At 45.4% G+C, this 14926-nt stretch overlaps 2 protein-coding genes and 1 non-coding gene across 3 annotated transcripts in view; 2 read left to right on the top strand and 1 right to left on the bottom strand.

Annotated features, from left to right (window-relative positions):
- The window catches only part of Fam227b (family with sequence similarity 227 member B), a 151276-nt gene extending 136353 nt beyond the window's left edge, over nucleotides 1-14923 (top strand). The window contains exons 13-15 of the mRNA XM_051144910.1: nucleotides 7482-7567; nucleotides 11172-11241; nucleotides 14756-14923. Coding sequence (XP_051000867.1) covers nucleotides 7482-7567; nucleotides 11172-11241; nucleotides 14756-14923 — 324 coding nt within the window. The remainder of the gene's footprint in view (nucleotides 1-7481; nucleotides 7568-11171; nucleotides 11242-14755) is intronic.
- The window catches only part of Cops2 (COP9 signalosome subunit 2), a 257228-nt gene that overhangs the window by 74134 nt on the left and 168168 nt on the right, over nucleotides 1-14926 (top strand). The window lies entirely within an intron of this gene.
- LOC127188758 (U6 spliceosomal RNA) lies at nucleotides 9486-9591 on the bottom strand. Its single transcript, XR_007830602.1, has one exon. It is a non-coding gene; the product is annotated as a U6 spliceosomal RNA (small nuclear RNA).

The following is a 14926-nucleotide window of genomic DNA, read 5'->3' as shown; positions in this document are numbered from 1 at the left end:
GGTTTTGTTTGGTGAGGCCAAGTGCAGGCATCTGTACTGCAGGCATTTTGTAGCTACATCGAGCCAGAAGTAATTAGAAAACTGTTGGTTATATGTGGTCCTTTCTTATTACAAATCCAGTTTAAGTTCCAATATTTTTCTTTTTTGTTTAAAAAAATATGCAAAACGCCACAATCCAACAACTTGTTGTTGCTCCTCTAAAACAGGAGTGTTCTCTTGCCTTGGGTGATCAGAGTGGGTCATTTCTGACTTCTTAGCCTCATTTTGGATTTTGGAATAATAAACACGTTACTGTATTCAAGGGGGAGGGGACACAAGAAAGAAGTTGCCAACATGACCAATTCATTAGGGGTAAGGTTTTTATTATGGGTAAGAGAGAGAAAATATCCAGAGACACTTGAAAGAGTCCAGAGCAGAGAGACAGAAAGAAGAAAACAGAAGAGATGTGGCCAGGACTAGGGAGAGCAAACAAAGGAGGGAACAGTGGAGAGTGAGCAAGTGATGGGGGGGAGGGGGGAGTGAGAGAGAGCAGAGAACAGAAAGAGGTTCGAGAGAGAGTGCCGGTGGACAAATCATGCGGACTGTAAAGAGGATGAGAACCTGGAGGAAGGACCCCTTTTATGGGGTGGAAACCCCACTTTACAAGTTCCTGAGGTACACTGGTTTTTAGCTAACTGCCAGAAATCCTATAGTCAAGCTTAAGCTCGATTTTGGATATATGAAAGACCAAAGACCTAACAGTAACAGTGTCTCAAAGGAGAAAATAAGAGTGCCTTATTGGTAGTTTGGATATGTATTTTTAATTCAAGAAATGTAATAAAATGGCCAGGCATGGTGGCATGTGCCCATGATCTTAGCATGAGAGGGCAGAAGCAGGAGTCTCAATTCAGATTCCAGGTCAGCCAATGCAATATAGAGAGGAAAGAAAGAAGGAAGGGAGGGAAGGAGGGATGGATAGAGGGAGGGAGGGAGAAAAGGAGTGTAACAACCCCAGTCTATATCAAGGAAGGAAAACTTCGTGAAGCTTCCCTAGCTCTTCTCTGTTCTGAAAGGCTGTAGTAGCCACTGCTCAATCCTATAGGCTGGGAAGGGGCGGAGCCCAATGGTAAGGCTCCACCTACCTGCTTAGCACACACAAGGCCCTGAGTGATCCCCAACCCATCTGGAAACAAGCCAACGGAACAAAACTTTTAAGTGGAAAAGTCAAAGTTTTAAATTCTTAGAGGTTAGGAGTTTAATAAATCCCCAACATGCAAAGCCGGCTCCATAATCTCATTCTCAGCTAATGTGTGTCCTCTCTCTCTCTCTCTCTCTCTCTCTCTCTCTCTCTCTCTCTCTCTCTCTCTCTCTCTCCTTCTTTCTGTGTGTGTGTGTGTCTGTGTGTGTGTGTCTGTGTGTGTCTGTGTGTGTGTGTCTGTGTGTCTGTGTGTGTCTCTGTGTGTGTCTGTGTCTGTGTGTGTGTTTGAGGCAGGTTTCCTGTGGCCCAGGCTACCTGAGAACTCACATTTCTCATGCTGCTGGTCTGTGAAGTTTACAGTCTGAGTGTTTCTACTTTGGGGTCTTAAATACAAAGGTTTCTAGAACCCAGGGAGAGAGGAGACTCTAAATACTTAAAAAAAAAAAAAAAAAAAAAAAAAGAAAAGAAAAAAAGAAAAAAGAAAGAAAGAAAGAAAGAAAGAAAATGTAGTTGAAGTCATGTCACTTTCCTGTTATATTTTTTCTTTCTCCAAAATGATAAATTTTGCTTCTTACTTCACACGGCCACATCACAGACCGCAGAACAGGATTCAAATTTATTTGTCCTAGAAATGTTTGTATTTCTTGTGTTGTTTTTGGTATTTGGCACTTCTTTCCCCTCCTCTTCCTTTTATAGTTTTCATCCCCGGGGAAAACTGTCTCTTGGTGTTTGGTGGTGTTCAGCAAGTGCATCTATTTGTTGCCCCACCCATGCCTACAGGGTTCAGCCCCACACTCAGAATCCTGGAACCACCATTTTCCTCTGCAGGCTGCAGTCACAGTTGTCGGCTGAAACAGAGACCCACCTGATGCATATCATTGTTTTTCTTCTTTTGTGGTCAGGTTTTTATTCTATATAGCATTTCCCAGAAAGCACTGGCTGCAGACTTCAGCACAGTGGCTCGGTGAAGTCACTCACTCTCACGATAGCTGCTGCTATGTGGTGATGTGTGCACTGCCACCTGCTTCAACCCCTCAGCTTACAGTGAAGCAAAAGTCACAGCAGGGCATCTCCTCACTGCTTGGACCCTGGGACTCTCTTTAGGGACTGTGAGGGATTGAGGAAAGGACAAAGGCAAAGACACACGAACAGGAAACCTGGGACCAGGCTGGGTGGGTGGGGATGTTCCCTCTGATAAGATACTGCAGGCAACCTGGAGCCTTGGTGTACTTATTAGGCACAGCACGGGGTGGAGGGATTAACTAGTCTCTGTAGTTGAGCAGTCTACAGAGCGAGTTCTAGGACAGTCAGAGCTACACAAAGAAATCCTGTCTCAAAAAAGAAAGAAAAGAAAACAGTGGGAGAAGGAAGCTGCAGTTGCTGCAGTTGCTGTGCTCGTTCCCTCAGGCACAGAGCGCTGAGGACCTTTCCCATCCCTCTAAGCCTTGGCCAGGCTGAGGTGTTGGACTTCTCGCTGTGACCATGACCATGTCAAAACTGTGTATCCACTTAGGATTTCATTCACTCAGGGGTTTCTACTGCTCCCTACACCTCCTGGGAAGTCTGTGCTCTTTATTTTAAAAATTTGTTTGCTTATTCACTTTACATCCTGGTGGTAGCCTCATCCCTCCTCACCTCCCAACCCAAGAGGGCATCATCAGATCCCAGTATATAGATGGCTGTGAGCCACCATGTGGTTCCTGGGAATTGAACTCAGGGCCTCTGGAAGAGCAGACAGTGCTCTTAACCACTGAGCCATAAAGACTTTAGTTTTCACTCAGTCAACCAGAGAGTGGTCTTTTAGATAGCGAGAGGTGTGCCATAAAAGTTTTTTGGGGGGCTGCCTGTCAGAAAAGAGGAGAGATAGCTTCTCACCTGGGAATAACTTTGACTCTCAGGGGACATTTGATGAAGAGTGTCTAGAGAGCTCCTCTAGGTATCAAGTGGACAGATACTCTAACATTCCCTGCTATTTATGGGGCAGCCCTTTACACAGCTATCCTGACCCAAACATAAATGAGGTGTGGTGAAGAAGTCCTGGTGTACAGGGTATGTGCCTGGAAAACTGTTCCCCAAACATGAAAGAGAAAGTTGTCCCGTAAGCTCTCAAGTATACTGAGAATATACACTATTGTATGAAGTTATGGGCACATAGCAATTACTATGGATTATAGACTAATCAAGAAAATAAATGTCAAGAGGAGTGTGTGGGACAACAAGCAGTTCTGTGCAGAAAAGTCTGATGGCCTAAGTTCAGCCCCCCAAGCCTGGAGAAGGAGAAAATCAAAGCCCACCAGCACACACATCACATCACATCACACACACACTCATGCATCCACCACACACACACACACACACACACACACCACATGTATCACATACACACAACACACATGCACACACATCACACATGCACACATACACATGCACACATGCACCACATACACACCTGCACATGCACACATCGCACATATCACACACACACACACACACACACACATCAGGCATGCGCACCCACACATCACATCACACATGCACACACATCACACACACACATACTCACACACATGCACAGCACACATGAATTGCTTATTTTGAAAAAGAGAGAGCATTTGTTACCATTCTGAGATTGTTCCTAGGGTCCATGAACTACAATAGAACTGCACTGCAGTTAGAAAAGATCTGTCTTCAGAGGACACTGACCAGAACAAAGGGAGGAGGTGACCACTTGGGATCAGTGAGAACTTCGGAAGCATAGGCCCTTACTGTTTATTCATTTTAACATGTCCTTTGCTCTTGATTTGTGCTTCCTTGTGTACTGCTTTCTAATGCATGTGCCAACTCTATTCCATGGCTCAATGGGGGAAAAAGAAAGGCTTTACATTAGGAGGAATTTTTATGATGGAAGTCTCTATTTTTCCATCACAGCCGTGAGCTCCACGGCCCATTGTCTGTGCTGCCTACCATGACTAGCAATGATTCAATTAGAAGCCTTTATCCAAGCCTCGATTTCTTCATTTGTAATTGGACCCCACCGCTTCTATCTTCTACTGCATCCTGGTTGGTGGGCAGGAAGGGCTCCAGACCCTCATTTGAGGCCTCTAGGATAGCTCAGTCTTGGTTCAGCACAGCCCAACCACAGCTCTTGTGACATCCAGAAGAGAACAATTTTATTTGTCCCTACATGGCTCCTTCTCCATGTAGCGGCATTACCATGCATCCTGGGAGCCATGGATGGGGAATGAAATGTGGGGCCAATGCAGACCGAGGAGCTGGAAAGCATGTTGCCACAGCTTTCCCAGAGGGGCAGAAAATAGCCATTATTCATAATTTACAACTTTTAAGTCCTCCATGTTTCTTCAGCTGGCATGAAACCATGGCTTTAAGTGTCTGAAGAAAATAAAAATTAGGACACTTATTAGCACGCGTTCACAAAAGTCTACTGAGCCCCGCTGTTGTTGGGTAATACAAGAAGATGCTGTGGCCTTCCTCAATGCCCGCATGATGCAGCCCGGGACCGCACTGTACAAACGGACAAGGACCAAGCTTTGTAAATGAGTAGAGTGTCTTTATGAAGAACATACACCCGGCTCACTTCAATACAGCCACATGCTCAAACTTGAACATTTGTAGGGGCGGAAGCATAACTATTTCAGCACCAATAGTATTTTCTTGGAAAACCCAATTCACTCAGCATGTCAAACAAATCATGTGCCCAAGACACCAGCAGAACTTTACAAAGGGACAAGAGCTTTGAACTTCTAACAAGTACTCTAGGGGATCAATCAAATAATAGCAGGAAACGGTTGCATTCCCAACTGAGCATTTTGGCAAGATCCATCTCTACCTGGAAAGGCGCGTCATTAGTTGTTTCAGTCCCTCCACACAATAATAGGACTTTCTGCAGCCTTTTCCCCAGAGAAACCACAACCTCGCGTGCTGGAATGGGAAGAGTTCCCCCAGGCAGCGGAAGCACTGTCTGCTTACAGGTCCTCTGCTCTGGGCTGGTGGATCACTCTGTAGCTGCGGGATGGTTTGGTGGATCATAGACTGCAGGGCTCTTACCCAGGTAGGAAGTTAGATGCTACCTTTCCTTATATGTGCCTGCCTCCAGTTCCCACCCTAAAACAGGAGGCACACAGGCCCCTCTTGCTAGGCTCTTGAGATAGCCAATGTGTGAGCTCCTACATGGACACCAAAATACAGCATCCAGACATGGAAGCATTTCAGGCACAGGCCCTCAGTGGAAGGTTTTGCAAAACAGTCCTTTCGACAGACCCAGTGGTGCATACCTGTAGTGCCATCTTCCTGGGGAGTGAGGTGAGAGGATCGCCTGAGTTCAAGGCCGGCCTGGCAGCATCTCAACAAGAATCATTGAGTCTTGTCTGTCTACAGCAGTTACCACCGACCTGTGTGTATGGAAGAATTGCAATATGCCAACTATTGTGTTAAAATACTGTGACATCACAGCAAATGTAGACATAGGAAAGGGGAGATGGTTTCAGTTTTGGGAATGCAGGAACATGGGGGAGTTTTCTCTTTTGATTACATTAATCTTTCTATTATCCCTGTACATTAATATTTTGTGGTTTTGAGGCAAGGTCTTGCTATGTAACCCAGACTGGTCTGTAACTTGTGATCTCAGCCTCCCACATGTTGGAATGGCAGGTGTACACCTCCAAACCCAACTATATATACTTTTTAAGTTTGCTGAATTAAATATTTATCCATATGAATAGGCTTTATAGGACTTGGTCTTCTGTACTTTAAGGTGGGATGTTCATTGCTTCCTTTTGAGATTTGAGGACTGCTGTACTTTTAATGCTGACTCTTCATGAAAGAATCTAAAATGTAACTAAAGGATGAAATGTCAAATCCAGAATTTGGAAGTGACCTAGACACCTTCCAGATTTGACTCACATCGTGAGTGAGCTATTGCTTGTAGACATTCAGTGACACCTCTTAGGCCTGAAAACAGAGCAATTTGCACATGGCCATCAGATCTTAAGAGGTCACTATCCTGAAGACAATGGTATATTACTGACATATTAACAGAAGCATCAACTGTGAACAGGAAGCCCGAGAAGACGAGCCCAGACTTCAATAGCAGTTCTCGTTGGAACACGAGCGCTGCAATGCCTTACTCCTGGAGTAAAATGGATTGCCCTCACAGCACACTGGAGCTGAGGCTCCAGTCTCCCGATGAAGGCTCACCTGCACAAAAAGCTATTAGAATGGTCTCTGCCAAGCACAGATGGTGTCTCACAGCCCTCAACTCCTACAGCTATGTAGCTGTTTTCATGTCCTGAAAGGCCTGCTCTGGGAGACAAAACCCTGGCCTGGGTTGGGCCTGTGTGCTAGCTTAGCCATGCTAGTCTGATGTCTACTACTGGCTAAGAGGAGTCTGAAAGCTGAGTCTTCAAAGCCAGAAACTGCAGGTCTCTGCTACCTATGGCACAGGGGCTGAGCTGTTTATCATTGTGAACAGTGCCACAATGGACAGAAGAGCATAGATGCTGTTGTTAAGTGATGCTTTCCAAATCTGCACTCCGGAAGTTTGTTTTTAAATTTCTTCAGAATCCTCCATACCATGTTTCCACAATGGCTGCATCAGTCTACGCTCCTGAAAAAAAGTGGACAAGGGTCTGCCACCTTAGCAGCACTGTTTCTTTGTTAAATAATCACATCTTCTGTAACGTGAGCTGAGGGGCTGCCTCTTTGAGTCATGTGTTTCCTTGCCACGTGCTGCTTGGGAAGGGGCCTCAGGCATTGTGGGGTAAGACCAGAGCTGGGGACTGTCAGCTTTGCCTCAGAGGGAATGCAACCCACCTCCCTTCCAGCACATGCCCATACTCTGCCTCGAGTCCCTCCTCTGTGTAGCAGCAGGAGCCAGATTAGCTGAGCATCTACACAGGTGCGCACCTGCCCCCTAAGCCTCCCAGAGGAGATGTTGATAGTCGCAGTAGATTGCTAAGCAAGTACCCAAACAAGATGACAAAACTTGGGGTAGAATGTCAATGAATACTAAAAATTTAACAAATTTCTGTTTTTAACACACACACACACACAGACACACACACAGACTTTCAAAACTATTATAGTGCTTAGGGAAACAAGCTTAAAGTAATCTGAAAAGTAGTGTTTTCTCTCCGCTTTCTGTATAACAACAGACATAGCATTCACATCTACACTTGAGGCCTTAAGAAAGAAGACCCAGGCCAGACAGTGCCCATAATTTCCCTGAGAAGGATCCCATTTATCTTTCACGAATATTCCCAACTAGAAATCATTCCTTAACTGTAAGCCCAGCACACCGCCTGCTCCAACATACTGTGACATCATCAAGGAGGCCAAGAGAAAATTTGCAAAGAACCAAAAGGACTTTAGCAGGTAAGTTTGAGCACTGTAGTGGATTTGATTTAAGATGTTAAATAGCCACAAGAAATAGGAAAAAAATTGCCTGGACTTGATCTCCTCTGAGGAGAGGCATTGTCTGACATCGGTTCCATTCCTGGGTCCTTTTCCCATGGCAAGTGTTCATGTGGTACCCGTGGAGCCTGACAGGTATCAGGGACTAGAGTGGGTAAGAAGCCTTGCTGTGGGGTACACCCCAACAGAGGAAGACCAGCTCTCCAAGCAGTAGAGACTGGAGCATCACCACTTTGCAAAGATGAACATGGAAAGAAGGAAGGTTGTGTGCTATGGATGCACAGTCTGGAACTGGGGTGGCAGCTGGGTGACGCCAGGACTCTTGGGGAGTGTTTTCTCCCTGTGCTTGGTCTAAGTGATTGCTCATGAGCAGTCATCGTCCTTCTATGTGCTAGAGGGCTAGGAATGGACCGTGCAAGAATGCCCATGAATTTTTACAAGAAAACCTGGCATGACCCATCTAGTGATGTCAAGGTAGCCATCTAAAGATTGTGGCCTTGTGGGGAAGGAAGAACCAGACCCAGCTTTGGGAATGCAGTGCTACTCAGGGAGAGAGAGATGAAGGAACAACCAGTGGGCTCCTACCCAGCATGCATGCTGTACTCCTCTCCCTGTGTGTCCCCAACACACACACATACACACACACACACACACACACACACACACACACACACACACACATACACAGCCACTGCCTCTGCCACCAAGCATCTCCACATAGTGGGAAAAGATGGGTACCTTCCTAGTTCACCCTGATAGAAGCAGTGAGGTGACATCTCAGGTCACACCAGGGGCAGGCAGCACCGCTGGCACATGTTTCTAGAAGGGACTGTGGGGACGGTTTAGCACACTAGTCAGTCCTTGGGGAACAAAGGGCTCACTGATATATTCTTCCTCACATAGGATTGGCTGCTTCATTTGTAGAAGTTAACTCCAAGTGTTCATAGAGTTTTATTTGTATTTTACAGAGCAAAGCAAAGAATTAAAGAAGATATCAAGTTCCTGAAAGAACAACAGGAAAAAATTGACAAGGAGCTTGACCAGTTTGTGTCTCACTTAACTTGTAGTACACAAGTCATTTTTAACTGACAAACACACAGAAAACCACAATGGCTTTGTTGCACAAACATCTATTAACTATCGACAAAGAGCGTTCTATCCTCATTGGCATTTCATCAGTACAGTGGTTCTCCACCTTCCTTACGCCGAGACCCTCTAATATTCATGTTGTGGTCACCCCAACCATGAAATTATTTTCACTGCTACTTCATAACTGTAATTTTGCCACTGTTACGAACCCTAATGTAAATTTCTGTGTTTCCCAATGGTCTTGGGTAGCTGCTGTTTATAAAAAGGTGGGGGAGGGGGTGGGATCGCAACTCACAGGTTGAGAACCACTGTCTAGACCAACACACTAACTCCTTTTATTTTAAAAAAGAATGATTGCATTCCTGCCAGCTTAATTAATTACTAAGTGTGACTATTTTTACTTCAACCATAGGACTTAGCCTATAACGATGCCCAGCCTGGGAAAGACAGGCACTAGAAAGCTGGCCTTCTGCTGGCCTGACCGTGACCACAGCCTGCTATCACTTCCATCCCCACGGCTTCCTCTACACATGCAAACATGTTTCCCCAAGGAAGCAGGAACAGTTTAGCTGGTTTTATTTGTTTTATAAATTGGAATGTAAGATGAAAAAGTAGAAAGTGTTGAGGTAGAAGGACCTCCTCCAAACAAATGGCACAGCCCTATAAGCCCCCTCGAGAGGCTGGAACTTGGCCAGTCTCCTGTAAATGTTCTGGGTTCCCAGTCACCAGAGAAAATCCAACCCATCACTTTAAGAGCTATATTACCTCTGACAAAAAAAAAAAAAAAAAAAAAAAAAAAAAAAAAATCAGGAATTTGTATGTCATCCCTGCACAGGAGCCATGCAAATCTTCTCTGTATCATTCCAATTTTAGTGTATGTGCTGCCAAAGAGGCACCAAGCTATTTTTCAAGCTGCCATATACAAATAGCCAAAATACTAAGAATGGAACATTTATATAATTGCTAATGTGTCATGGTTCTTCTTGCTGTAGGTAGTTTACTGTATATACATGTAATAATATAAATGTATATGTAAAAAAGTAATTTAAAAAAGACAAAATCCCTGTTAGCTACCATTTCTGTTCACAACCCCTAAGTCAGGACATCAAATTCCAGTGACTCAAAACAGAACCCACAGTAACAGATTTCCTCACAATGGGGAAGCTCAGAAAATTGGGAGGTTTTCAGGGTGGATCGGAATACACAGTCAAAGAAGGATGCTTCACACACAGGGATAGTGAAGATGAAAATGTTCCTGTGGCTAGACAACCCATGGACCAGTCACAGCCACAGGCTCATGGTGTTACCCTCCACAAGCAGCCATGCAAAATGAGACTCATGGAGAGGCAGCTCAGCCAGAAAGCACACGTTAGGCAGTGAGGGTGGTCACCAGACTTTGGGAATACACAGAACTCTTTAATTGTATGCTGTAAACTGGGCATTTTAGACTATGGTCACTTACAAGACCAGTAAGACCAGGGGGCATACAAGGGCAGATGTTAACAAAAATGAAGATTAACATACAGCACAACGGGAACCAAAGAGAAAGGGCATCAGGGAACTGGGGACTGTGTTTAAGGAGGAACCCAAAGAGGAGGAAACCCAGAGCGACAAGTGCAAAGTAGTCAGGCTAAGACAGAGAAAAGCTGTTGATGTCATTCACACATTTTCACGAGGCAACCCTGCTGTGGGGTCAGGCCTGCCAGGACTGAATGTCCACGGCGCCTTGGATGAGCCTTCCCACGGTTAACTCTCTGACCTTCCTACCAGATTGACGGAGAAAGCATTTCCAGGTTTTAGTTGAAAATCCCAGAAAAATGAATAGCCTCCTATCCCTTCCGCTTTCATTGTCTGTTTCTCTCATTAGTGTTTCTTCCTTGTCTCAAGTTCCCGCCTACCTGCTTCTGCCTCTCTCCCATCCTCAGCTCCTGTTGCTTGCTGCCTCAACTCTGTAGCATTTCTCCCTTGAGCAGTTGCTGACTGAGAGCCTGGAAGGTCCCTGGGAACCTTCCTCAAGGAGCTCAGCCTAGCACACACCCTTGCACAAATGAGTCTGGGCCACATCCTTCTGTTCTTCCCCTGTGCCACTGTGTAAAGCCTCCACCCACAAGATCTGGTAAGTGGAGGCAGTTAGGGTAGTGATATGTGGCACATCTAACTGAAGGGGGCGCTCTTCTGCTAGGGGGGAGTCACAAGTGGTAGGAATGAAGGCTTCAAGGTTACGCTTGGAGTAAAGTCTGCTTTGTAGCCTTCAGTGTGTAAGATAGTGGCAGCAACTTTGCCTATCTGAGCCCGTTTCCTTGTTGGTGAAAAAGAGAATAAAAGATGTCCATGCTTGCTACCGCTGTGATGAGGTAGTTGCGTTAATACACGTGATGGGCTCACAAGAGCCCAGAGCATTTAAGTTTTGCAAATACTGGCCATGAGATGCATATGAACAATCTGTTTGCCTGAACGTTTTTCTTTATTCCATTAGGCTCCAAGCAAAGTCTTCCAGAAACATCCAAGAAGCCAAAAACGATTTTGACAAATTTCTACATACGCTGGTATGTTTCCTTCCTGGAAACAATTGAGAGTTCTCTGCCCTGCTCCTCGCCTCCAGGCCTCACAGTGTCTCATAAGCAATGCATGGTCACACCCAAGCTGCAGCGGCAGAAGCAACAAATTCTTTTCACTGCCTGTCCACTGCAAAGGGGAGGTCATCCGTTCTCAACTACAGCGACAGCCTCGTGCTCACTGCCCTCATTCCTTGCTTCTAAACACGGTCCCTGGGGCAGTTTCCGAAACTAAGACCCCCATAAAGTGCAATTGGGTTAGAAACGATAGGAAATTATTGGTGCTTCAAGTTGTATTTTATTTTTTATTAATAATTCAACAAAGCTATATGATACCCTCAGATGACCCAAACACAATGAAGACTGTAACAAGACCCTAGAGCTCGGGTGTGAGAAGGGAAGAGGGATGGGGAGAGCTCCTGTCTGCTTCCGGGGTCCTTTCCTTTCTGCTTCTCCAAGCCTTGTGAGTAGCCCTGCTAGGTCTGAGGATCATTCGTGCTCTCCAAAAGGCCAGGACAGGTAGATACCGCATGCAGGGAACTGGCAGGCTGCACCAGATGAGCCAGGGATGGAGGGAGCCAGTGTGAAAGGTTTCCTTCCCTCCTGCAGTCCAGACTCAGAGCAATCCCCTGGCTATGGGGCTGGAATGAGGAAGATTCCTATACCGAGAGGTGCTAGAACACCATGAAACACTCAGTATTGCTATGAGATTCACAGAAGCATCATCTCTTTGTTTGTCTAAGCATCGTCCTTTATTCATATTTTTCCCGATGCATTTTGTACTACTGAATAGTGCCATGAGCACTTAGCACATGTAAGAGAACAGCAGTGCACTTGTGCAGGTAAGGGCAGACCCTGCAGAGAGCTGTGGAAACCACTGCTCCCTGCTGTACCTCACCCTCTGACACTACAACTGCTCCCTCACCCTCCTTCGTTTGCCACCTGCAGGACTCAGTCTTCTATCAGCCTTCCACGAGCAATCCAGATTCTTGTACAAAATCTCCAGTCTTGGAGACCACATTTTCAAATGCCAAGGAGCCAAACTAAATACATTTGCAGACCAGATGTGGGCTGTTTTCCTGGTCTGGGCCAGGCAATACAGCTGACATGATTCTTCAGTTAATTTAAAAGCAAGCCCTGCACTCCCACAGAGCCTTCCACACACCCGAGTCTGCAAGCTGTGTCCACACTCTGCTGGTCTGCATTGCCTGCTCACTAGCTTTCACGCTCCGGCTGTCCTTTAATGACACACACAAAGTCCGTTTCTCTGTGGAGCTTACACCCTGGGCTGCATCCTTATTCTTTTCAGTAGAGCTGGACATGCCTCATGACTTCTAGAACACTGAGTACTGAAGGCAGGTTTGAAGCAGTCTTAACTAGAGTAGAATAGTTTCAGTAGACTTTATACATCACCAAACACGAAACACCTAGAAAGACTGTGACCCCTATAGAGGTACACACCCCAAACACTTAGAATGACCGTGTCCCCATGGAGGTATGCACACTGAACTTAGAATGACTGTGTCTCCATGGAAATGTGTCCACTGAACACTTAAAATTACTGTGTCCCCAGGGAGGTGTGCCCACTGAACTTAGAATGCCTGTGTCCCTGTGGAAGTGTGCACACTGAACACTTAAAATGACTGTGTCCCTGTGGAAGTGTGCACACTGAACACTTAAAATGACTGTGTCCCTGTGGAAGTGTGCACACTTAACATTTAGAATAACTGTGTCCCCAGGGAGGTATGCACACTAACATTTAGAATAACTGTCCCCATGGAAGTGTGTACACTGAACACTTAGAATGACTGTGTCCCCGTGGAAGTGTGCACACTGAACACTTAGAATGACTGTGTCCCTGTGGAAGTGTGCACACTTAACATTTCGAATAACTGTGTCCCCAGGGAGGTATGCACACTAACATTTAGAATAACTGTCCCTGTGGAAGTGTGTACACTGAACACTTAGAATAACTGTCCTTGTGGAAGTGTGCACATTGAACTTAGAATGATTGTGTCCCCAGGGAGGTGTGAACACTGAATATTGAGAATTACTGACTCTTTTTTTCATCTTCCTATGAAGGAATTACGGCATAACACATTAAATGGACTAACAGCAATGATACATAATTCAAGTTTGCTCATTTCTTTTTTAAAAAATTCTAAACCAACCACAAATTATTTGTGAGGAATACAGACCATAAGAAATGCAGGATTATAAACTTAAATAAGTCAGATCTTAGATTACTGTGCTTAAAAAAATCAAAATTTCTTTCAACAAACTTGATAGAAAGTTGGTCAGGTTTTTAGAAGGAAATGAGTCAGAGTTGGTTTCAGGATGGATCTTGGTTTCCTAGTGGCTTGTCGTTTGCCCTTGCCTATGTCTTTTGGGAACTGGCAGGTGAATGCTGGTTAATGGGCCATCATATGAAACAACAAGAGTGGTAATATTCTGGATAATTCCAACCACAATGCAAATACTGTTTCTGTCACCTGAATATTTTAATAAAACCATTTTCAGTCTTCCCATCCTACAATGCAACTCAGAAAGGGCTTCTGGGAGTCTGCCACTGGCATGTCACCACATGACCAGACACTTCTGCCCACTCTTGATAAATGCACTAAATCCTTACCCCCACCACCATTATTGTCAATGTCAGAGCACACTTTAGGCTTTTATGCCTGCATGCCACTCATCTGCCCTACACTGGACCGAGCACACAACAGGACTTGCCAGGCACCCACAAGGGGATGTGAGGTATGTGTAGGGCTGTCAGGATGATAGGCACATCTCTTGGATTGGAAAGGTGTTTAAGAAATGATACTGCTATGCTGGGATTTCCTATTGGGACTCCAGGTGAGAAAAGTATGGGAGAATGGGGAAATAGAAGGATCCAGAGGGTCCTAGAAATCTACAAGAAGACCATCAAGGCTGGCAGATCTGGACCCATGGGGGTCTGCTCAAGGACAATACATGCAGTAAACATTGAACCCCTATTCAGATCTAGCCAAAGGACAGCACATTCTCCACAGTTGTGTAGAGAGCAGGGACTGACTCTGACATGAACTCTGGTGGCCCCTATTTGACCACTTTCCCTTGGTGGGGAGGCCTGGTGGCACTCAGAGAAAGGGGAAGCAGGCTATCAGGATGAGACCTGATAGGCTGTGATCATATGGTCAGGGAGGAGGTCCCCTTCTGTCACAGACCTAGGGGAGGGGGATAGGGTGAAAGAGGGACTGGGAATAGGAAGATACAAGTGAGGGGATAACAATTGAGATGTAATCTGAATAAATTACTTAATTAAAAAAGAAAAAATGTTTAAAAAGAAAGAAATGAAAGTGTAAGTGGGAAGAAAGTCAATTCAAACTGTCTTCTGCAATTTATCTTTGGCCCCTCCCCACAAAGTGATCTTCGCCATCTTCAGAGGTGTAGGAGTCTCACACTTAAGTATCCTGTGTGTGTCCAAGAATATCCGCAAATCCTTAACCATGTGCTTTGTTCACAGCGTGTTGAGGCTAAACTCAGGGAGGAATATACGGGTTCATCAACGCCACCATCCTCAGAGTCGTCACCGTTGCCACAGTCACCACAGTCACCACAGCAATCATCGTCCTTGTCGTCATCCACTGCCACTCCCAGGTCAGAAGGCCTCAGCCATCTGGACGAGGGCTAAGGG

Source organism: Acomys russatus, chromosome 4, assembly GCF_903995435.1.
Source record: "Acomys russatus chromosome 4, mAcoRus1.1, whole genome shotgun sequence".
NCBI classification, from domain to species: domain Eukaryota; kingdom Metazoa; phylum Chordata; class Mammalia; order Rodentia; family Muridae; genus Acomys; species Acomys russatus.
Note: the sequence above shows the minus strand (reverse complement) of the source record. Positions and strands in the feature narration are given on the sequence as shown.